The sequence below is a fragment of the Neomonachus schauinslandi genome, chromosome 9 (assembly GCF_002201575.2).
Source record: "Neomonachus schauinslandi chromosome 9, ASM220157v2, whole genome shotgun sequence".
Lineage (NCBI taxonomy): Eukaryota > Metazoa > Chordata > Mammalia > Carnivora > Phocidae > Neomonachus > Neomonachus schauinslandi.
In genome coordinates this window covers 24852201-24876517 of record NC_058411.1, presented here as the reverse complement: position 1 = coordinate 24876517, position 24317 = coordinate 24852201, and the positions used below count along the sequence as shown (strand labels likewise).

The following is a 24317-nucleotide window of genomic DNA, read 5'->3' as shown; positions in this document are numbered from 1 at the left end:
CTCTTATTCCAGTCCACTCACCCCACACTGGCACCTCTCTCACAGCAGCCTGGGGAAAGGGACGAGCCCTAGAGAAAGCGTGCCAGGGCTGTGGGAGCTCTGGGTCCGAGGCTCACAGGCTGCTGTGGCAGGCAGTGCAGCCCTGAATCTGCTGTTCCAGGCTATGAGGCCCATTCATTCCCAGCGGCCAGATGAGGATTATATGCCCTGGATGGCATGATGAGCGCCTCATGAAACACACAGGATAAAAGGGGAGAAGGGCCCATGCCCCTGCTGCTGCATGGCAGCACACAGCTACCAGGTCATGCCCTCGACCTGTCAGAAGGGCGACAGCCCCGGTGTGGAAAGTGGGCTGGTCAGATGCAGGCACGGCCGTACAGAGGAGTCCCACCCCGAGAGGACACATGCACGCTACACACCTCACATGTGTGTGCCTGGCAAGACGGCTGGGCCCAGAGGTCATGAAAGCAGAAAGAAGACTGGGTTAGAAGATACCATCAAGAAACGGCCTGAAACCAAATAACCAATGAGATCAATAGCTCCCACAACCCTGGTAATTAAAAATTAAGGGGGAACGCTGGATACATGGAAGGAAAGGGGAAACCACCCCCCTTCGGCCTCTCCCAGGACCACTGAGTATGTGGCACAGGATTAGGAAGAGGTTGGGGCGGGGCAGGGACCACAGGCAGAGAACGTGGACAGGCCTGGAGAAAATCTAACCATGGGAAAAGGGAAATGGGAAGGGGAGAGGAGGAGAGGGGACGTAAGTTTCTTGGATCTAAGTTGCCAGAAGCATGGGGTATTTCCACAGTCTCTGATCCAGTGAGCTCTTCTGGAAGAGAAGCTCTCTTCCCCTGGGAGCCCCATCATGGGGCGGTGACTTCCATCCCAAAGCTGGCCAGCAGGCAGAGGTGGTCTGAAGAGCAGAAGGGGTTGGGTAAGCCGTTGGCAGCCCACAGAATCTCTTCAGAGAGGAGGGAGAGACGGCCCAGAAGCTTGAGAGTCCCATCTTGATACAGCCTGCGATCTGGGGCACAAAGCAGAAGCCAGTGGGGAAAGTAGCTACGGCCACTACACGGGGTGGCTGGGGCCTGTGGGAGCTATGCTTTATGGAGGCTGTATCCCCTTGGCTCCCCCGACCTCCCTCACCTCCCCCTGCTGCCTCTGGCTGAGGCCTCACTTTCTCAGATACTCTGTGATATATCAATGAATGAAGCAGGGTGTTTTCAGGGAGAATGTGGCAACCGGAGAATGTGTGCCCAGGCCCAGCATCTATGAAAACTTCGGATTTTCCGAGAAAAGCTGGAAATCCAGATTTCCTACATAAAATCTGATTTTTTAAACATAGGGAATCAATTCAAACATTTTAAAAGACATGCTTTAAATAAAACAGGCATGCAGCTGGTAGGCTGCCACACTGTGACTGCCGGTAGAGGGTGAAGAAACAAGAAATAGGGTCTCTAACCTAACCAAGTCCCTCACTAAATGGCTGCCATGTTCAAAATCCACTTGCCTCCTGGTGCCCTATTTTTACCTCTTAAATAGAGGTAGGGCTGGTTCTGCCCACCTCTCTCTAATGCTGCAAAGATAAAAAGAGAAGGCAGGCAAGTGGCCTAAGGGAATTATGATGAGGATGACCAGTGCCAGGAAGGTATGAAATTTGCTCTTTTGCGAGTCTGCTCTTTTGCCAGCAGCCCAAGCCATGTGACCAAATGCCCGCCCTACCATCAGCTGTTCCCAAGGACTTCTGAGGATGGCTTCTATGAACCCAGGATCCACAGGCTTACCAGTTCTGTTCCCATTCTCGCAGGACTCAGCTGAGAAGAAGATGTAATCCACTGTCGTTCCAAGACCCAAGGGCATTGTGGTGACCTCTGGGCGGCCATGCTGGGGCAGGAAGTGAGTATATACTGAGGTCAGGTGAAGGCAGTGCTGGATGGTGCCTACAGTCCTGCAGGGATGAAGGGGAAGAGGTCAGTCAACAAACACTGAAATTTTCTCAAAGTCACTTCCTCTATGGGTTTTATAGTTTTTAAAGGACAATCCCAAATAACTCTATCTCAGCAGATTCCTTCCCATGCTAGTAAGAGGCAAATGGTCTTAGCTAAAATTAGCCTAGAAACAGACACATTTATATGCAGTCCCCCTGACCTTCCTCACCCCACCCCCACCCCACTCTCCTCTCATTACCTGGTAAAGTATACCTAATGTACCCTGTCCAGGGGTCAGCAAGTTCTTCTGTGAAGCCTTACTCCCTGAGGAAAAGTGCATGGGCTCTTCATCTGCAAGAACCTAGGTGGGTCGGGCGCCTGGGTGGCTCAGTCGTTAAGCGTCTGCCTTCGGCTCAGGCCATGATCCCAGAGTCCTGGGATCGAGCCCCGCATCGGGCTCCCTGCTCTGCGGGAAGCCTGCTTCTCCCTCTCCCACTCCCCCGGCTTGTGTTCCTGCTCTCGCTATGTCTCTCTGTCAAATAAATAAATAAAATCTTTAAAAAAAAAAAAAAAAAAGAACCTAGGTGGGTCATCTCTGGCCTCTGCATACCAGCCCTTCCAAAAGCTTAGCACATATTAGGAGAAGAGAGACCTCAACAAAAAGTGCCTCAGGAAAGCCAATGAGAATCTCTCTCATTCACCCAGATGGGGGCTGGAAAGCAAGCTGCAGGGAACTGGAAGAAAGATCACCTGGGGAAGACAGGCTCAGGCTCCAAAGTGTCTTCCTCAAGGAGAGACTGGGCCCAGCCAGCAGGTCGCTCTGTAGAAGACCAGAGAGAAAAGGTTTATTATTCCCAGACAGTGAAGCAGGGTCAGAACTTTGCACCCTGGAATCCCTCTCAGATCCTTGACCAGATTGCTCCAAAAGGGGAAAGGGGAAGAGAAGAGGTGATGGGACGAAGAAAACAACAGATCAAAGTTGTAGGAAGGCAGATAGAGACCTTGAATGCAGCCATTTCTTCCTTGGCTCAGCACCTTTTCAAATAATTTATTTAAATTTATTCTTTAGAAATAAATTTATTTCAATTTATTCTTTAGGTAATAGAGTCACACGGTACAAAAATCAAAATGTAGAGAAAAATATCAGTGAAAAGTCTCCCTCCCGCTCCGGGCCACTCAATTTCCCTCTCCAGAGGCAACCAATATTACCAAATCCCTGTTATATTCCTTCAGAGATTTTCTATCACATACCATCAGCTGTGTGTGTATACATGTATGTGTGCATATACATATGTATGCACACTATGTAACATGTATGTATACACTCTTAAATACACATAAATAAGTACACACACATACATGAAAAAAAATACACATTTCCGGTGACCTTATTATGGACTGAATGTTTGTGTCTCCCCCAAGTATGTTGAAATCCCACCCCCCAGTGAAATGGTATTTGGAGGTGGGCCTTTGGGAGGTAATTAGGTACCCTTGTGTACTGGATTAATGCCCTTATAATAGGTTTGGATCCCAGAGAGCTCCCTCACCCTCTTTCTGCCACATGAGGACACAAGAAGTTAGCACTCAGCAACCCAAAAGAGGGCCCTCACCAGAACTGGATCATTCTGGCACCCTGATCTTAGACTTCCAGCCCCAGAACTGTGAGAAATAAATTTCTGTGGTTTATAAACCATCTAGGCTGTGGTATTTTGTTATAATAGCCCAAACTGACTATGACAACAGGGTAACAAGGATCAACAAAATTGACAAACCCTTAGCTGGACTGACCAAGAAAAAAAAAGACTCAAGTTACTAAAACTAAGAATGAAAGAAGGGCCACCACTACCAACCCTATAGAAATTTTTAGATTATGAGAATATAAACAACTGTGAATAGGGTGACTAGGTGGAGATTTGGGGAGAATAGCATGCCTAGAGAGGGCATGGAAGCTTCCCAAATACCTTGCCCTATGCGTCTCTTCCATATGGCTTGTTCCTGAGTTTTATCCTTTTATAATAAATGGGTAATCTGGTGAGTAAAATGTTTCCCTGAATTTTGTGAGCCATTATAGCAAATTAATTAAACCCAAGGAAGGAGAGGGTCATGGGAACCTCTGATTTATAACAGCCAGTTGGTCAGAAAGTACAGTTAACAACCTGGACTTATGACTGGTATCTGAAGTCCAAGAAGGGGGTTGTTGGAAACACAGGCTGGGCTTGTGACTGGTGTCTGAAGTTGGGGAGTGGGGAAGTCTTACAGGACTGAGCCTTTATTTCATCTGTGGAATCTGGTGCTATTTCTGGGTAGATGGTGTCAGAATTGAATTGAGTTTAACCCCCCCTCTTCTCCATGTTGAATATTAAGTCTCAGAACACCAAAAGAACAATATAATAGCAAACCAAATCCAGCAAAATATAAAAATGATTATATACTATGACCAAGTACAATTTATCCTAGGAATATAAGGTTGGTTTAACATCTGAAAATCAATTAATGTAATATATTAATAGAATACTGAAGGATAAAAAACACATGATCATCTGAACACACACAGAAAAACCATTTGACAAAATTCAACACTGCTTTACGGAGGGGAAAAAGCAACATAAAAAACTAGACACAGAAGAGAACTTCTCCAACAGGATAAAGGGAATCCACAAAAACCCCAGGGCTCACATCATACTTAATTCACAACACACTTAAAAGCTCTACCCCTAAGATCAGGAAAACAAGGATGTCCACCCTCACCACTCAACTTTAGAGAGGCCTAGCCAGAGCAATCATGGAAGAAGAAGAAATAAAAGGCATCCAGATTAGAATGGAAGAAGTAATGCTAGTTCTGTTTGCAAGATGACATGATCTTTTATACAGAAATCCTAAGAAATCCACTAAAAAACTACTAGAATAAATGAGTTCTCAAGACTGCAACATATAAGAATATACAAAAATTGCATTTCTATACACTAGCAGTAAAAATCCAAAAATGAAATTAAGAAAACATTTCCATTTACAATATCATCAAAATGAATAAAATAGTAATAAAGTTCACAAAAGTGTAAGACTTACACACTGGAAACAAAACATGGGAAGAAATTAAAGATCTAAATAAATGGAAAGACATTCATGTTCACTGATCATAAGATATTATTATTAAAATGGTAATACCTCCCAAACTGATCTATAGATTTCTAGATCCCTATCAAAATCCCAACTAGTTTCTTTGCAGAAATTGACATGCTGATCCTAAAATTCATTTAGAAATAAAAGGGACTTAGAATAAACAAAATAATCTTGAAACCCCACAAAGTTATAGAATGTATACTTCTCTATCTCAAACTTATACAAAGCTGAAATAAGACACTGTGGTACTAGCGTAAGGATAGACATATAGTGAACGGAATAGAACTGAGTGTCCAGAAACCTGTATGGCCACGTTCAATTAATGTTTCACAAGGGGAGGGGTGAATGGACAATGACTGCTAATAGATACAGGGTTCCCTTTCGGGAGGGATGCAAATGTTCTACAGTTAGATTGTGGTGATGTACACACAATTCTGAATAGAATAAAAGCCACTGGCTTACACACTTTAAGTGGGTAGATTTTATGGCATATGAATTTCATCACAATAAAGCTGTTTTTTTAAATAAAGGGTAAAGGAATGTTATGGACAACTTCATGCCAACAAATTTAATAATTCAGATTAAATGGAAGATTCCTTTATATACATTTTCCCTGTTGATTTTTTTGTTGTTGTTGGTATTATAAATAGGGTCTTTTCTTCATTATTCTCTTTTAACAAATATATCCTTATTTTTATATATGAATACTATTGTATTTCTGCATATTCATATTGTACCAGCTACTTTCCAGAATTATCTTAATGCTTGTAATAGTTGTTAGTTGATTGGATCACCAGTTATCTAACAACCTGAGCAAGTAATTAACCCTTCCCCTCCATTTTGTTACTTCTGTTTTCTGACCCACATTTCTGTTTCTAAATCTGTTGGCTGGCATCTTTGAATATGGCTGAATAATGGCAGTGGTCATCCTTGTCTTATTCCTGACTTTGACAGGAATGCTACTACAGTGTCTTCTTTAAGCCAGATGCTAATATGTGGAGCTGAGATAAATGTGGTTGGGTTTTGGTTTTTAATCTACAGGCCTGCAGCGGCTCCACTCCCCTCCTCCTGCTCCTCACCTCTCCTGTACATTGTTGCCACCATGCACTCTGACTGACCAAGATCATTTTAATGGTGTAAGGGATTAAGGGCAAACCTCAACGACAAGGTGGGTTCAATCCCAGACCATGGCAATAAAGTAAATATACCAATAAAGCCAGTCAACTGAATTTTTTTGGTTTCCCAGTGCATATAAAAGTTATGTTTATACCATACTGTAGTCTTTTAAGTGTGTAATAGCATTGTGTCTAAAAAAAAGTACATACCTTAATTTAAAAATATTCTATTGCTAAAAAATGCTAACCATCACCCGAACTTTCAGCAAGTCATAATCTTTTTGCTGGTGGAGGGTCTTGCCTCAATGTGGATGGCTGCTGACTAATGAGGGTGGTGGTTATTAACAATTTCTCTGTAGCATGCAACGCTGTTTGATAGCATTTTGTCCAGAGAACTTCTTTCAACATTGGCGGCAATCCTCTCACACCCTGCCACTGCCTTATCAACTAAGTTTATGTAATATTCTAAATCCTTTGGGGGCGCCTGGGTGGTTCAGTTAAGTGTCTGACTCTTGGTTTCAGCTCAGGTCATGATCTCAGGGTCCTGGGAATCCGCTCGGCGGGGAGTTGGCTTGTCCCTCTCCCCCCTCCCCCCCCCACCTCGCTCATGCTCTCTCTCCCTAATAAATAAATAAAATCTTAAAAGAAAAAGAAGCAACTCCTCATAAATTAAAGCTTTATCCTATGTTGCAGCAATTCAGTCCCATCTCCAGGCTCCACTGCTCATTCCAGTTCTCTTCCTGTTTCCACCACATCTGCAGTTACATCCTCCATTGACGTCTTGAACCCCTCATAGTCATCCCTGAGGGCTAGAATCAACTTCTTCCAAACTCTTGTTCATTAATGTTGGTATTCTGACCTCTTCTCAGGAGTCACAGATGCTCTTAGCGGCATATGGAACAAGGAATCCTTTCCAAAAGGTTTCAATTTACTCTGCCCAGATCCATCAGAGGAACCACTATCTGTGGGAGCTATAGCCTTACAAAATGTATTTCTTCAATAATAAAACTTGAAAGTCAAAATCATTCCTTGATCCATGGCCTTCACAATGTATACTATGTTAACAGGCATGAAAACGTTAATTTTGTACATGTCCATCAGAGTCTTGGGTGACCAGGTGCACTGTCAATGAACGATAATATTTTGAAAGGAATCTTTTTTTTCTGGGCAGTAGGTTTCAACAGTGGGCTTAAAATATTTAGTACATCATGTTGCAAACAGATGTGCTCTCATCCAGGCTTTGCTGTTCCATTTAGAGAGCACAGGCAGCATAGATTCAGCATAATTCTTATGGCCCTAGGATTTTTGGAACGGTAAATGAGCACTGGCTTCAGCTCGAAGTCACCAGCTGTGTTAGGCCCTAACAAGAGAGTCAGCCTATCCTTTGAAGCTTTGAAACCAGGCACTGACTTCTCCTCTTAAGCTATGAAAGTCCCAGATGGCATCTTCTACTAATAGAAGGCTGTTTCGTCTACATTGAAAATCCATTAAGTGTAGCCACTTTCATTAATTATTTTAGCTGGATCTTCTGGATAACTTGCTGCTTCACCTTGTACTTTTATGTCATGGAGATGGCTTCTTGCCTTAAACACTATGAACCAACCGCTGCTAGCTTCAGAGTTTTCTTCTGCACTTCCCTCACTTCTCAGCCTTCACAGAATTGAGGAGAATTAGGGCCTTGCTCTGGACTAGGCTTTGGCTTAAGGAAATGTTATGGCTAGGCTGATCTTCCATCCAGACCACTAAAGTTTCTCCACATCAGCAGTAAGGCTGTTGCTTTCTTATCATCCACATGATCACTGGAGTAGCACTTTTCATTTCCTTCAAAAGGAACTTCTCCTTTGCATTCACAGCTTGTCTTACTGTTTGGAGCAAGAGGCCTAGCTTTTGGCTTTCAACATGCCTTCCTCACTAAACTTAATCATTTCTAGCTTTTGATTTAGTGGGAGACATGCGACTCTTCCTTTCACTTGAACACTTAAGAGGCCGTTGTAGGGTTACTAGTTGGCCTAACTTCAATACTGTTTTGTCTCAGGGAACAGGGAGGCCTAAGGAGAGGGAGAGAGAAAGACAGGGGAATGGCTGGTCTGGAGAGCAGTCAGAACACACAAAATAATGACTGATTAAGTTTGCCATCTTATATGGGTGTGGTTCATGACCCTCCAAAACAATTCCAATAATAATATCAAAGATCACTGATCACCATAACAAATATAATAATGATGAAAAAGTCTGAAATATTACAAGAATAACCAGAATGTGACAGATACAAAGTGAACAAATGGTATCGGGAAAAATTGTGCTAAGAGACTTGCTCAATGTAAGGTTGCCACAAACCTTCAATTTGTAAAAAATACAATGTCTGCAAAGCACAATAAAGTGAAGCACAATAAAACAAGGTATGCCTGTATCTAGTTTTTCCTTAATTTAAGGGGGGTCTTTTAAAAAGAATCTAGAATAGATGTTGAATTTTAACAGTCTCTTGGACATCTATAGGATGCACTTCGTATATTTTAATAGATTTTATATATATTAGTATGTTAAGTTATATTAATAGATTTCCCAGTATCAAACAATCTTTGTATTTCTGATACACTCCATTTGGTCATGGTATACTGCTCTTTCAATGTGCTGCTAGATTATTTCCTGATCTTCTATTTAAATTTTTTTTGCATCAGTATTCGTAAGTGGAGAATTTTAGCGTTGACAGTTTTTTCTGTGTAATTGTTATCGGGTATCGGTGTCAAAATACTTGCTGCATAAAAATAACCAGCTCCTTTCTTCCTCTGTGCACTGTAATAATTTAAATAGTAATGGAATTACAAGTTCTTTAAAGGTTTGATTAATTCTCCAATCAACCTGAGCCTGGTGTTTTTGTGGTACTACATCTGAGAACTTTATGTATTTCTTCCCTACTTAGATTCTCTCTCCTCTGTAACCAACTTTACTAAAATACATTTTCTAACATTAATATATGCCATCGAAGTTTTTGATTTCTTTTGCGCTTAGCTGGGCCAAGAACCCCCTTATAATCCTATTAATTATTCTACATCTGGATACTTTTTGTTCCTTCCCTGCCCTTCGAAATGGGTTGGCTAATGGGCCTACCTAATTGACAGCTGTTTTTTTGCCCAAACAACAAACTCCTAGAGTTTATTAGTTCCACTATTTTTCTGTTTTCTAAATTATTCCCATTTGTATCTTCTGTTTTCTTTCAGCTTATTTGTTCTTTTTTTCTAACTTAAGTTGAACGTGTAATTTAGTTACTTTTGTCTTTTCTTATCTACAAATGTAATTCTGTGCCTCTAAATATTCTGTATAATTCCATAAACTTTTCACCGAACAGTTTTAGCTATATCCCACAAATATATGGTACTTTCATTATTATTATTTTCTAGATACTCTGCAATTTTAGCTTAAATATCACCTTTGACTCAAAAGTTGTTTGAAATTTTCCAGATGATGTTTTCTTTTTTGTTTCTCATTTCTATTTTTACTGCATGTGTGATCAGAGAAAGATTGTATGACTTCTATGTTTGAGATTTTCTGAGGTTTTTTTTTTTTTTGGTGGTCTAATTCTTAAGAATTTCCTACGAATACTTAAAAAGATGTCTTTGCTTTCAATTTTCAGAGTTTGATATGCATCAATCAGATTTACCATATACAACATGTTAACTGAAGTCTTCCATATTCTTGGTTATCTTTTTTCTACTTGACCTATCGTGGGCTAAGACAGATAAATTAAAACACTTTACCATTAGTTATTTTCTGACTACTGTTCCTTGTTAAGCCTGCACTTTCACTTTATGATTGTTGATGTAATGTTATTTAAAGCTTAAATATTTATAATGCTAATATCTTCATTTTGAGTTGTATCCTTTACCATAACAATACACCAGAAAACTCTCAGTGAGCAGCAGGACTACAAATGGCTTCCGTCAACAGCAGGTTCTGTCCACGCAGCACTGTGCCCAGACAGCACTGTTCTGGCAGCCACATGGGACTAGAAGCCTCTGCATGCCCCGCCAGGCCAGATGAGCACATGGACCACGACTGCCTCTCCCGGAGCTGCAGCGTCTTCCTGACCCAGTCAGCACTGGGAGCAGTCAAACAAGTAAGCTCTTCTGCAAGTACTTGGGAAGAGGGTAAGTTGTGTCCAGGCATGGGCCAGTGGAGAAGCTGGATTCAGAACTTTCCTGGCTAGAAAACTGATCAGACAGCTTTCGGTCTGTGGCCATCTGGTCAGTTTGAAAATAGTGGTTACAAAAACCATCTATTAGCCATTGCTTTTTCTATAATGTACTGTATTGGGCATATGGTTTGTTGTTATTTGTTAAAAGACCTGAGGGTCCAGAGTTCAGTGGAAACAGGCAAGTGGTCATGAGAAAGAAAATCAGTAACCCCCTTTTGGTGTCTTTAAGACCATACTGGAAAGAAATCATTAGTAATTGAAAATGTTTACAAGAAGGGGACTTAAAATTTAGATTCTCTTCTCATGAATTATTCCCCAACAAAGGGAGTTGGGGAGAGTGCGAATCACAATGTTTTTATTGCACAACTCGGGTAATGCAGAATTCTCCGGTGCATTGCAGTGTCAGCCAATGGGAAGGTTAGACCACCACTCCTAGCACTGCAGCTCCTTTTGCAACTCACATGCTGCCTAGTAAAACCAGTGTCACAGTCAAGTCAGCAAGTTCTGATGTGCACTGGTGGGCTGCATGACTCCAGTATTAGAGTGGAAATATTCTTTGTTAGCATATCTAAACACATCTTCTAGAAAAAAGATCACATATTATGATCTCCTTATTGCACTTAAGTCTTTCTACTCATGGTGGGAATATAAACTAGTCACTACGGAAAATAGTATGGAAGGTCCTCAAAAAATTAAAAATAGAAATACCATATGACCTAGTAACTCCACTTCTGGGTATTTACCCAAAGAAAACGAAAACACTAATTCAAAAAGATACATGCACCCCTATGTTTACTGCAGCCTCATTTACGATAGCCAAGATATGGAAGCAACCCAAGTGTCCTCAACAGATAAATGGATAAAGAACATATAGCGTGTACACACACACACACGGAATATTATTCAGCCCTAAGAAAGAATGAAATCTTGCCATATGTGACAACATGGGTGGACCTAGAGGGCATTATGAGTAAAATAACTTAGACAAAGAAAGACAAATACCTTATGTGAAATCTAAAAACCAAAACAAAGAACAAAATAGAAACAGACTCATAAACACAGGGAACAAACCAGTGGTTGACAGAAGGGAGAGGGTGAGGGAGAGGCAAAATAGGTGAAGGAGATTAAGAGGTACAAAATTCCAGTTATAAAGAAAATCATAGGGATGAAAAGTACAAGGTTAGGGAACAGAGTCAATATTGTAATAACTTTGTATGGTGATAGATGGTAACTACACTTACGGTGGATGGGTGTGTTTACTCAAATTTAATCTCAATTTTGAAAATACTGCTATTATTTTACAGTTAGTGAACTGGATATTTTCCCCCTACATAATGATTCTACTTACAAAGTGATCATCAGTATGTGTTTTAAAGGTTTAATTTTGTATTGAATTGAAATGCTTGTTTTATGTTTCAAGTACAATACTGTTTTGTTTTGGTTTTTAATAATATATTCTTAACATGAAATGTGGGGTCCTACTACTGTTTTAACTTTAGGATTTTGTAATTATAAAACACTGAGCCACTGCTTCCCTGCCTGAGCCCACTTAATACCAGCAGTCATCTCAGTTCCTGGAACATGCTAGCTGCTTCATGCATGCGGGCCATCATTATCATTAACATTATCGTGATTGCTACAGCTATATAATAGATTTAGTTTTGCAATTAAATAAAAAAACAAACAGAGCCACTGAAATGTTCATTACTTTGTGCAAAATGCTAATTCAAATTAAATTCCTACAAGAAAAAATAAATTCATTGCTTATCACCAGTCCTTCTAATATAGTTTTTCCAGCCATTGCTTGGTTGTTTTAGGTTGTTCTAGCAGTTTGGTCAAGAAAAGCTTTTGGTTGAGTATGAAATTCTTGAATCATACCTTCTTTCCTCGAAGCCTTGTTCTCCGGTCTCCTAGAGCTGAATGATAACGTTAAGAAGTCTGAAGTCAACCTGGTTATTTTTACCCTTAAGAGCAGCCCAATCCTTTTGGTTCAACTGCCCAAAGGATTCTTTTGTCTCTGGCTTCTAGTAACTTCAGTAAGATGTCTTATTGTTGATTCTCCTATGTCATTTTTTTACTGAAACATGGTACATTCTCTCAACTTGAAGACTCAAATCTTTTAATTTGGGGAAAATCTTCCTTGAATCATACCTTTACATATTTCTTCTGTGCCATTATATTGGTTTTCTTCTTTGTGAACTCCAATTATGTGTATGTTGACAGTCTCCTTATCTTCCACTACTATCCTTTCTCTCTAATCCCTTTTATCCTTTTACTTCCTTTTTATTTCGCTTTTCTTTCATAGCCTCTGTCTCTTGGCCTGTTTTCAGCAGGATCTATTCCTATTCCTTCTTATGCTGCACCCAATTTTGTCTTCATTTTATGTGATTTTTAAATTTTTTATTCTTTCCTGGCTCTGCAGCTTCCATTTCATCTTCTGATGTCTTGCAATGTGCCTGAACTTATTTTATAAAGGCAATTATTTTTGGACTTATTTCATAAAGGCAATTGCTTCATTTTTTTATTCATGGGAAAATAATCATAATCTTTCATATGCTTCATGACAACAATTTTTATCTTTGAGGTAAGCATTCTTTATCTGCCTTTTGTTTTTCCTGTTCCTTCTTCTTTCTTTCTTGCAGTATTATAACACAATTTGCATGCTGGTTCCTTTTAAGCAGCCTGGCTTTGAATTAGTTGAGGTTTTTCTGTACCAGCTATCTGTACAGCTTCTCTAAGGGAAGAACTGGGTATGCATTCCAAGTAACAGGAATATTCCTGATGACCCAGGGTTGTATATGAGTCCTTTTAATCTTTACTTCTCCCCAGCCAAAAGCAATATGCAGCTCTATAAGTATCTCATTGCTTTTCCTGCCACTCAAACAGATTGCTTAATGCAAATAGGGCTTGATTCCTTGATCAGGCTTTTCTCCAGTGCCTATTAAGACCAAAACAGGTTCAGACAATCCCCTATCACAACCTGTGCATCCTATTCTTGCTGATGAAATAAGGGATTTTAATTTTGTGCCTTGAGGTACACTCCTCACCTTGGAGAAACACACTGTGCTGGTTCTTTGTTGAGATCTACATAGTCCCCAGATAAGTCCTTGCATACTTCCTCCAGCACCCCTGCACCCCTGACAGCACCCCTGTCAGTATTTCACCTCCGGTCACCTCAAGAGAGCAGGTGAGCCTGTGCCACATTCTTGGTTGGCTGTGCCTCTGTGCCTACTTATGTTGTGATTCATGGTTTCAGACACCTTCAGATCTCCTAGTTTTCTCAAAGATGGAGTTTGCATTGCTTTTTTCCATTCTCTTTGTTGCTTTGGAATGGTTTCAGAGACAAGAAGGGGAGAATGTCAACTGTACTCCACCATGTTTGATCTGGTAGTTCTCAGTAGGAGTAACTTTCTATCACAAGCAGGGCTACCGTCACCTTATGATTTTCAAACCCTGTCATGTGCATCTCCCCTATATGCTGCACACACATTGGTTATTACCAACTTAAGCCTAAAAAGGTTACATGGCTCATCCAAGGTCTCAGACATGATTGGAACTCAAGTCTCTTGATTCCTGGTCCATGTTCCCACTGTGCTGCACATCTATGCACGTATATGGCCACAGAACTCCACTGACCTTCCTTCTAAGCAGGCTTATTGCCAGAAGCTGACCTTAAGAATTATACCTACAAAAAGACTAAGAAACCACATAAGTGACAAATATCAGGGGTGAAGAGGAAAGAAGACCAAGAAAACAAGCTTAGTTTCCATTACCTGGCTTAGTATCTGTCACTCCTTCCACAAGAACCAGTCCTACTGGTCGCTGACAGGCGATGTCACAGAAACGGAATCGCAGCAGGAAGTCTCGGCTATACTTTAGTCTCTCTGCAAACCAGGAAAAGCCATACAGTGAGAGAAAGGAAGAGAAGCCACATGCTGACACCGCGTTAATACCGAGAAGCTTCCAGTGTAGGGACACAGAGGAAGCCTGGCTCTGAAGACAAGCTGATTTTCCAACAGATAGGATTTAAAGTTGTCCATTTCGCCGGGAGGTCATGAGGAGGACAGTGGAAAAAACAAAGGAACTTGCTAAGAGAATTGAGGGAATTACATTTTCTCTTGTCACTGAAATACCAGCTGTCTCCCAAAATGGGCACAGAGGCACAGCCAACCGAGAATGTGGCACAGGCTCACCTGCTCTCTTGGGGTGACAGGAGGTGAAATACTGACAGCAGTCAGTGATGCCCAGGGAGCTGGGCCAGAGTGGCGCCTGCAGCTTCCTCTGGTAAAGCTGATGAGAGAAGTCTTCCTGTCCAGACACCTAGAAGGAAATAGCAGGTGGGGATGAGGATACCGAGATGGAAAAAGAAAACAGCCCGTGACTTGGGACATGCAGACACACACGAACACAATCACACACTGTATACATAACATAAGCAAAACGCGTCAGTCTCAGGGGAAGGTTAAAAATAAGGAGCTAATTAAAACCATTTTTTTGGGGGGCGCCTGGGTGGCTCAGTTGGTTAAGCGACTGCCTTGAGCTCAGGTCGTGATCCTGGAGTCCCGGGATCGAGTCCCGCATCGGGCTCCCTGCTCAGCAGGGAGTCTGCTTCTCCCTCTGACCCTCCTCCCTCTCATGCTTTCTGTCTCTCATTCTCTCTCTCTCAAATAAATAAATAAAATCTTTAAAAAAAAAAAAAAAAAAACCATTTTTTTTTTAAACCAGAAGCACTGAAATAGCCACAAAGCAGAAACAAGGGCTAAGAGAATAAGGTACGTGAGTCAAAGAGAATAGTATGTAATAGTATGAACATACAGTCCCCTAAATTTCACCTCAGAAAAATCTACATGAGTCTCCATGGGGAATATCAACTTTCAGGGGGCTTTAATTTGCAGAGGGAAAAGGTTTTATCCTGATCTTCAGATCTTCTGGATCAAGGTTTAGCATCTTAAGTCCACCACGAGGAAAACACAGGGTCAAACCAAATGGGAAATGCACCAAAGAACTTTACTGTATCTATGTCACCAACCTCGGTCAAAGCCAATGAGCAGCCTGGCAATGGACAGAATGTAGTAGGGAAACATTGGGTAACATCAGTCATCTGCATATCTCCACCGTGTGTAGCAAAATTCCCTTTATTTCATTTAACAACAATAAATATTTGAATGCCAGCTATGTGCAAGACACTAACTAAGTGTTGGGGAGAGCACAATGACAGATACAATCTCTGCCCTTGAAGGACATAAATTTTCAATATGCGATCTCAAGTAAGACAAATCTAAAATTTAATGGTCACTTTCTTACTGTGTAACTTAGGGCAAGTTAGTTAACTCTCTAGGGTTCAATATCCTCCACTATAAAATGGGATAATAATATCACCTACAATTAAGAATCTTGATAATAACAACTGATGGCTGACTGCTTCCTCTGAAGCAGGAACTGGAAAACACTTTACCATGCGTTCTTGTATTCGATCCACGAAACAACAACAAAAAAAGCCCTCTAAAGTGGGTCCCATTGTATCCCTAGTGTATAGATGAGGCATGGGGCTTAAAGAAGTTAACTTGCACAAGGTAGCAGAGCAGGGACTGGAACTCAGGACTGTCTGGCTCTTAATCACTATGCTTAATGGCGTGGTCACATGGTAGGCACTTAGTAAATTCTTTTTCCCATTCTCCGAGCTCCTTGATTATAGCAGCTTTCCGACAGGATAAGACCTTTCTCTGCACACATGGGAACCAGGACATTGCTGCCATTTGAGTAACCTCATTAAAATAAAAGCCCAAAGTGCTCAACTATTCAGCCATTTTGTGTCCTTTCTCCACTGCGCCTCGCCAAAAGCTAAGCAATAAGTTGGACAGCAGTGGCCAAACAGAGGAACAGGGAGATTAAGTGACATATAAAGAAATCAGCACAAGCTGAATGTCCATCAGCAGGGCTAAATGGGATAAAACTATGAATCTATGATATCAACATTCAGCAGTTAAAAGGAATGAGATAGACCCATATATACATTGTTGAGTGAAAAAAACCAAGCTACAGGATGAAACATACAGTAATAGGTTTATAAACACACATACAACAGATCATATATCAGCTGTCAGAAGCAATCATAGCACAGTATCGGAGGGCAAGAGCTCTGGGATCCTGGCTCCACCACTAGCTACCTGCATAGCCTAGAGCCAACAAACTGCTGAACTTCTTACGCCTTAGTTTCCTCACTTAAAAAATGGAAGCGATGATAGAAACTGTCAAAGCTGAGTGAGTTAACACGTGTAAAGTGCCAAAATAGCACCTGGAACCCAATAAGGGCCTAATAAATGTAAATTATCATTACAATATCACAGGAACATAAGATATCACTGTAAATGCATACAGAATATTCTGGGAGACCACCACCAAACTTCAAACAGTTACTACTTCACTCGAAAGGGAAAGGTAAGGAATGTAGGTGATAAAGAGGGTTTTGGTCTTATTTTACAATGTTTGAATTCTTGCCAGGATGCACTTCTGTATTACTTATAAACTAAAAATTAATGATAAAAACTGAAAGGATTTCAAGATGCCAAAGGCACCCAGGAATTTCTAACTTCCAGGCTTGAGTACAGACTATTCACCAGAACAAGAAAAAGCCGGAGGGAGCCAGAAAAGGTGTAACTGAGGTCCCTGCCACAGAAGCAGCACTAGCTGCCCATACCTGAATCTCTCCCTTGGCCGTATTCCCACCCCCGCAGTGGCCTCTCCCATTTCACCTTCCAGGCTGGCATCCCATGGTACTGGAGCTCTCCATCCCTGATGAAGTTGTAGAGAGGTGAATCAGGAACAGAATTCAGATCCCCACACAAGATGATGGGGCAATGGCTGCCATCAGACAACCTGGCTACTTTGTCCACTTCGGCCAAGAGAATGGCCATCTGGGCCAGCTTGACATCACCCCGGCGTGGGTTGTATAGGACATGAGTATTTGCCACACAGAGGGGGGCCACCGACACTTGCCCCAGGCCTTCTGGGACTAGTGGCTGCAGCAGCAACACTAAGCCCACGTTGTCCCGATTGAGGAGCTCCAAGCCAGGCCGGAAGTACTCCACAGGGCTGGCACAGAGCAGACGGAATCTCGTGGGCTTGTAGCAGACAGCACAGCCATCTGTTTTACACCCGGTCCTCCTCTTGTAGAAACAGGTAAAACCTGCAAGGAACACCCGGCCAAGGAGATGGGTCAGAGTCCTCCAAGCTTGAATCCCTCCAACCAGTGGCAGTAGCCGGAGCGTGTGTGCCTATGGCACTGCTCCTGCTGCTCAGGAAGGGGGTTCCTGTCCTTGCCAACTCCTTGGTTCTGCAGACGTCCCCTTACAGTTATAGCCAGGTGACCGAGTGGCTAAAGGGGAAGTAGGACAGAAGGGTGTGAAGCAATATAACTGGATAGGAAAAGCATGGATTCTAGAGTCAGATAAATTAGAGTCCTAGCTCCACAACCTCCTAGCTTTGTAGCTTGGGTGACCTTGAGCAAGTCACACACATTTTCAGAACCTCAGTGTCCTCATTGTAGAAATGGGGATAACAATAACTCAGCCTCACAGGGTGGGTTACTTCAAGGACTAAATGGCAGTAAATGTCAGAATTGCTTTAAAACGGCAGAACTCTTTCTTTCTCACCCATACAGAGGAGGGGCTAGTGCACAGGTGAGACTGAGGATTTACTGAAGCAAAAGGAAAAGATGGTGCCTTCAGGAGAGAGCAGACAGGGCTGGAGGAAGCAAGACCGGTGAACATGCCAGGGAGCTGCATTACCCATCATTCGCAGAGAAGGCTCCAGCTGCTCCCAGTAATGATCTTCCTGGACTTCCTGGAGACACAGGATCTGGGAAAGTGACAAGGAAACCAATCACTCCAAAGTACCAACAGTGCTAGAAAGTGACTCCCACCCTAGGAGCAGGCACAGAGACCAGGTGGGAAGCTGCTGCCTGTCTCACGCAGGGTCACACTGGAACTTTCCACAGGGCTGACTCTTCCCACACAGCCACCAGCAGCAAGGACAGGCCTAGAGTTAAGCTGAGTAGACCAGATGCATGCGCTGGATTTTCCCACTTCTTGAATCCCTCAAGTCTCCCTCCCTGCATAAAGGTGCTGGAAAGTGTGTACCCACGGAGTCTTCTCAGCACCTGCCAAAAACTCATTTACTCCAGGCAGGAAAGCTCTAGCCCTAGGCAGAACTCCAATCCTATAAACAACTATGGGGTTGAACTCATTTTCTAAGAGCACTGGGAAATAGCCCACGTTCAAAGCAAATACAAGATGGCGCTTCCTCCCCTCTTCACTCACATCGGGGTCCCAGTGCTGGAATTCCTGCAGGAGATTCGCAAAGCGATAGTTCCAATTGAGGATATCCGGATGGCAATGCAGGTAGAGCTCTGAGCTCTGCTGCATCAGGTCCTGGGCCAGGATGTTATAGGACATCAGAGTGAACTGGAACTGAGGGCCATCCCCCGCCTCCAGGCCCTGAGCATCTGGCTGAGCGGAGAAATCCTCCCATTCTCGCCACAAGATTTCTGCAAAGGGGTGGAAAGAAGAGGTCCACAACAAGTACCTGTTATCCTCAGGGCCCACGATCTCCACTCCTGACTCAGAGATACTATGCCTGAAGTTCCTTTTTTCATCTTCCCTGCCACCCAGGGAATGCCATAGCATCTCTATGGCTATTTGAGCAGCACTCTTAGGACATTTGCAGACTAGATAGTAAGCTCCACAAAGCCAGAGACAACCTTGGCCTGTTCGCCACTGCACCTAGCATAGTACCTGGTACATGTTCAATAAATCTAGGCTGACAATTTCTCGCTTTTGATAAATCTATGGATCTCTGGAGAATCACAGATCAATGTGCTTCATAGTCACCTGAGGTTAAAGACATTTCTAGAGTAATCTCAGCCTTGGGTGTTTCCTAACCTTTAAACTCAAAAAAGCCTGTGGGGCTATAAATCACATGTCCCCACCTCCCCTAGAGCATGGAGCTGCAAAGTGGATTTCAAAGCTATTTGAGCCACAGAACTCATTCTTTAAAATTTTAATGGAAGCCAAATATATAACACAGATAAAACCAGAAGATAAAATTCTGGTTGAGGCAGAGAGTGGAGGCCCTGAGATCTCTCCACCACTACTCCTAGAAACAATATCGTGGAGAATCAGAACGAGGGTGTGCTTTCAGTTCTGCCTCTATCTGGCTATGTGACTTCAGGCATGTCCTGCCACCGCTCTGCACCGTGGCTATTTCATTTGAAAGACATGGGGCTGGATGAGACAATCTCTAAGGCCCTTCTAGATCTGATATTGTAAGATTCTCAGAAAAACAGAATGCAGCAACAGAGCTCGCTGCCAGAGAATCTTCTCTTTAGCAATGGCTCTGCTCACACTGGAGACAAGCTGCTGCCCAGGCTCCCTCAGCCAGTTGTCAGACTCACCATGATATGGGATTTCCACTGGGGGAGGCTGCAACTGCCCCAGGCCATCAAAAGGCCAGATGGGAGCCTCTTCCTGGGGCATAGGCTCGGGTGCTATGCTCCAGGCCACCACTGCGGGGTCCTCTTCCCACTGCTCTGCAGCCAGGGCACCCATTGGGAGGACAGCACAGTCTGCATACTGGGGGCCGGTCTGCACGGGGACAGCTGCCCACATTGGGACCTCGACCTCTGGCAGTGGCTCCTCTCCTAGCACCTCGGGGAAAGGCTCCTCCAGGTTCTCTGCTGCCCGCAGGTCACTCAGCTGCCTGCTGGACCACTTGTCCTCTGAAGCAGCATCCTGTTCTCCGGGATTATCCATCAGGAGCGCCAGGCTGCTCTGGGCTAGTCCCTTATCTACAAGGGGACCCTCACTCGAAGTTGAGAGCACCTGGCTCGACCCTTCTTCTCGCCACTGCTGTAGCAGGCCCTCACACTCCTCCTGGTCGGGCCCCCGAGGGGCCATGGCAAAGTTGCCCTCTACCTGGGTGGACGAGCTCTTCGCCAGGAGGGCATTTTTTCGACATGTGAAGAAAGCATCTAAGAAGCAAGCCAAAATATCATGTTATAAGATGACAATGTCCCCCAATCCATACTCTTCTCCCAATTAGAACAAAAGTCCCATACAAGCAAGAATCACATGCACCTTGATCATCGTGGTACCATCCATCACTGAGCCTGCCCATTTTAGTGCCTGGAACGCCATCATCATTAGCATAAAGTGCTTACTATGTGCCAGGTACTATTCTAAGTGCTTGACAAGTACTAACTAATTTGTATGGTAGGGATCTGATATATATTCAGTGCTTGAATGAAAGAATGGCCGTCCCGGGGCACCTGGGTGGCTCAGTCGTTAAGCGTCTGCCTTCGGCTCGGGTCATGATCCCAGATTCCTGGGATCGAGCACCGCATCGGGCTCCCTGCTCGGCGGGAGGCCTGCTTCTCCCTCTCCCACTCCCCCTGTTTGTGTTCCCTCTCTCGCTGTATCTGTCTGTCAAATAAATAAATAAAATCTTAAAAAAAAAAAAAAAGAATGGCCGTCCCACATAATCTAGGACAGAGATGGTAACATATAACCACCACCCCCCTTTTATCTAGAGGTTACAACTCCTATTAAGCATCAACTCTCTGGTTCTAAGGGCCACATTACCTTGGAACCAGAACTTGACCATGAATCAGAACTGTGGGTTATAATCTAGCACTGAAACTAACAAAACATGTGACCTTGGACAATGCCCCTAGTGAGAGGGGCTCACTCTTGACTGTAAAGGGGGACAGGGGAAGTTTGAACTACATAATCTCCAAGAGCCTTTCTAGTTCTATAAATCCCCTAATCTATAAATACATTCCAAAAGAAAAAGTCCTGAGGTAGACAAAAAGGGCGTCTCAAAATCTATACAATTTACTTCTTGGCAAAGGCCCTTGCTCTTTTTCTCGAAGCTATATATTCTATTCATAAATCTTCACAAACTTCATTATCAGCCTTCCCATTCCATAACATGCCAGAAGCTATAAATCGGAAGGTGCCAACAAGTGACAGCAAGAGACAGCTGTCATCTCTCTGCCACAGCGGCCACAAATGACAGCCAACAGGCAAGAAAGCAAGTGGGAAAACTCTAATATTAGAGCCCCCAAACTCCAAGCACAGTATTTTGGTGCAAACACCCACACTCACTAACTCACTTATTTACAGCACAAGACAAGGGACACGCTCACCCTCAATCACCAGAGATTCATTTTATCAGCTCTATTTTTTAAAAGGCAAGAAAAGCTTCAAAATGGTTCAAATGTTGAAAGATACTATCTTATTTATAGTCTATGTGGACTTATGTCCCTCTAACCCAGTGGTTTTCAACCAGGGGTAATTTTGCCCTCAGGGGACATGTGGTATTATCTGGAAACACAGTGGATGTCAAAACTGTGGGGATGTTACTGGCATCTAGAGGTTAGTGGAGAAGGATACTACTGGACATCCTACAGTGCAAAGGACAGCCCCACAACAAATCATCCAGACCCAAATGTCAATAGTGCTGAGATTGCAAAACCCTGCTTTAAATCCATGAACTTCATTGCTGGCTTTAATCTCAGATTTGCTAATTCCCTGTCCCTTGAAACATCCTCTGCATACCAGATGGCAGAGGTTCTCTGGTTTATGTGTGTGAGGGCACTTGTTTTCAAATTTCGCAGATTTGTGGTGGTGGTGGTGGTGGTTGGTTTTTCAACAGAATTGTTTTATAGGAAGGAAGGAGGGAAAGAAGGAAGGAGGCAGGGAGGGAGGGAGGAAGGAAGGGAGGAAGGAAGGAAGGAAGGAAAAGAAAGAAAACCTTCTGTAAAAACCAAATACACAAAGTTTTAAAAAAGTGGCACTACTTTAATGGGGGAGAGAGGGAGGTGGTCCCTCCTCTGAGATCTCTAAATTCTGACTACCGGCCTAGAAACCTGTAGACTAGTATACGTCACTAAGGCTACCATGTTGGACATCGGAAGAGCTCCAGAAATGACAGCAACATGGATAAAGGAATATGCTTTAATTCTCTGAAAACAATTACTTCCGTGGAGTTTCTCATCCGGAATTGAGTGTCTACTATATTCGGGCAGTGTGCTAGCACTGGAGATAGAGGGAGCAAAACAGTCATGGCCCTGCCCTCCTGGAGCTTGCATTCCAGCAGCAGACACACAGAAATAAATAAATGAATTTACACACTCACACACATTCTGTAAAGTTCCAGAAAGGAAAAGCACAGAATGCTGTTGACCGCTTATTTCTATAAGAAAGCAGCTCCTGGTCTATCCCGCCCTCTAAATTGCCAGAGAACATTCTGGGCGTTCTGTGGGAAGTGATTCTCCTAAGAGCCTCGGGAATTTCAAAGACCAGGAATGGCAGCGCAGGCAGATGATGAAAAAGTGAAAGAATAACTCTCTTCTCGCTCTAAAGTACCAGCTGGGCATTGGCCCCTCCCCGCCGCATCCCTAAACGCACGGGAGACTGCTTCAAAGCTGGGGTTTATGTGCTCTCCGGGTTGTGAGCACCAGTTTTTCAACCAAAGACTCGGCTGAAAACTGGAGAGGCGGCCGTAAAAGGCGAGTGTGGAGTAACCCGAGGGAAGGCAGGTACGTGCGGGTCTTCGGCCCACAGACCCCCCGCCCCCGACAATTCGGGGCGTTCGCCTCGACCCGAGGTGCCAACCCTCGCCGACCCCTCAGGGCAGTGACTCTGCGGACCCCTGAAAGCTGTGCACCCCCGGGGCCCGGGAAGGACGGCTCCCGCCCCTTCGCCGGCCCCCTCCCACGTTAACTGTGGCCGGACGCCACCAGGCCACAGGCGCGGGGAGAGGAGGGGCGCCCGCGAGGGTCGCCGGCCGGGCCCGGGCCTCGTGGGGCCCAGGACGGACACCGGGGGCCGAGGGCCGCCTCCCCACACCTTGGTCGGGGAAAAGTGGTCGTGAGGCCCGACGCGCCGCACGCCGCCCCAGGCCCCGCGGGGCCCCGCCGACGTGGGCCCGGGCCTGGCACCCGCCTGCCAGGACGCGGGGCCGGTACCTGAGAGCGCACGGAAGAGGCGCGCGGCGGGCAGCAGCAGGTAACAGAGGCACGACGCGATCATGGCCGGCCGCCGCGCTCGTGCCCGCGCCCGCCTCCCCTCCTCACCGCAGCCCGCGGGGTCTCTCTCGGCTCGGCCCCGCCCCCCGGGCCGGCTCACGTGGTACCGCTGCGCTTCAACAACAACTTTATTGGGAGCGCAGTGCCACGCGGGGCCCGCGGGGGCGGCGAGCCTGTTCCCGTGGTAACGGCCCGGCCTAGCTCCCCGAAGCCAGCCAGGGGCCCAGTTTGAAAATTAAGCGCCTCGCTGGGGGCTGCATAGTATCATTCCAGGGCCACAGTTTCATTCCCACTTTTGCCACCTAACTAGGGGTCCCTTTGGGGTACACTATAACCTCTCCGTCCCGCAGTTTCCTCACCTGTAAAATGAGGGGCTGGACTTTCTCTAAAGCCTCACACAGCCCTGACTTCTGTAATCTCTCTCTTCTCATCCCAGAGAAGAGAGCGCGTTCTTCCCCATTTGTTTTCTTTTCCTGACTCTGCTCAGTCTTCCCCAGCTCAGATTCTAGGTCACAAATTAAGTCCACACCTTTGTCTCCTTTCCCATCCTATTCCAAATGAGCCCTCTTTTTACCCAATCTGGAAAAAAGGGGGTGTCCCATTGGTAAGGGAGTCAAAGGCAGGGGGAAAAGCTCCACAAGGCAGGGACTGAGTCTGGTTGGTTGGTTTTCATTGGGGTGTCTCTCCAGGGCTTACAACAGTGCCAGGCACATAGAAGGGACCAAATCTTTGTTGACCGAACAAAGCAGGGATCACTAAATGAAGGCCGGGTCTTCTGTCAATTCTGTGCTACCCGAAGACCTCTTTGAGTCTCTCTTCCCCATCCCTCACCCTCAGTCTACCCCAGCCACGTTGGGAAGCAAGGACTGTGT

At 44.3% G+C, this 24317-nt stretch overlaps 1 protein-coding gene across 1 annotated transcript; it reads right to left on the bottom strand.

The window, feature by feature from the left end:
• Positions 1 to 246: 246 nt before the first annotated feature.
• Positions 247 to 23507, bottom strand: ANGEL1 (angel homolog 1). Its single transcript, XM_021679588.1, has 10 exons — positions 23386 to 23507; positions 19810 to 20385; positions 18677 to 18903; positions 18146 to 18215; positions 17111 to 17544; positions 14552 to 14678; positions 14132 to 14242; positions 2682 to 2751; positions 1788 to 1951; positions 247 to 1027 (listed from the first exon to the last, which is right to left on the bottom strand). Exons 1-10 carry the CDS (start codon positions 23447 to 23449, stop codon positions 867 to 869), a joined length of 2004 nt encoding a protein of 667 aa, XP_021535263.1. The 5' UTR covers positions 23450 to 23507; the 3' UTR covers positions 247 to 866.
• Positions 23508 to 24317: the final 810 nt, after the last annotated feature.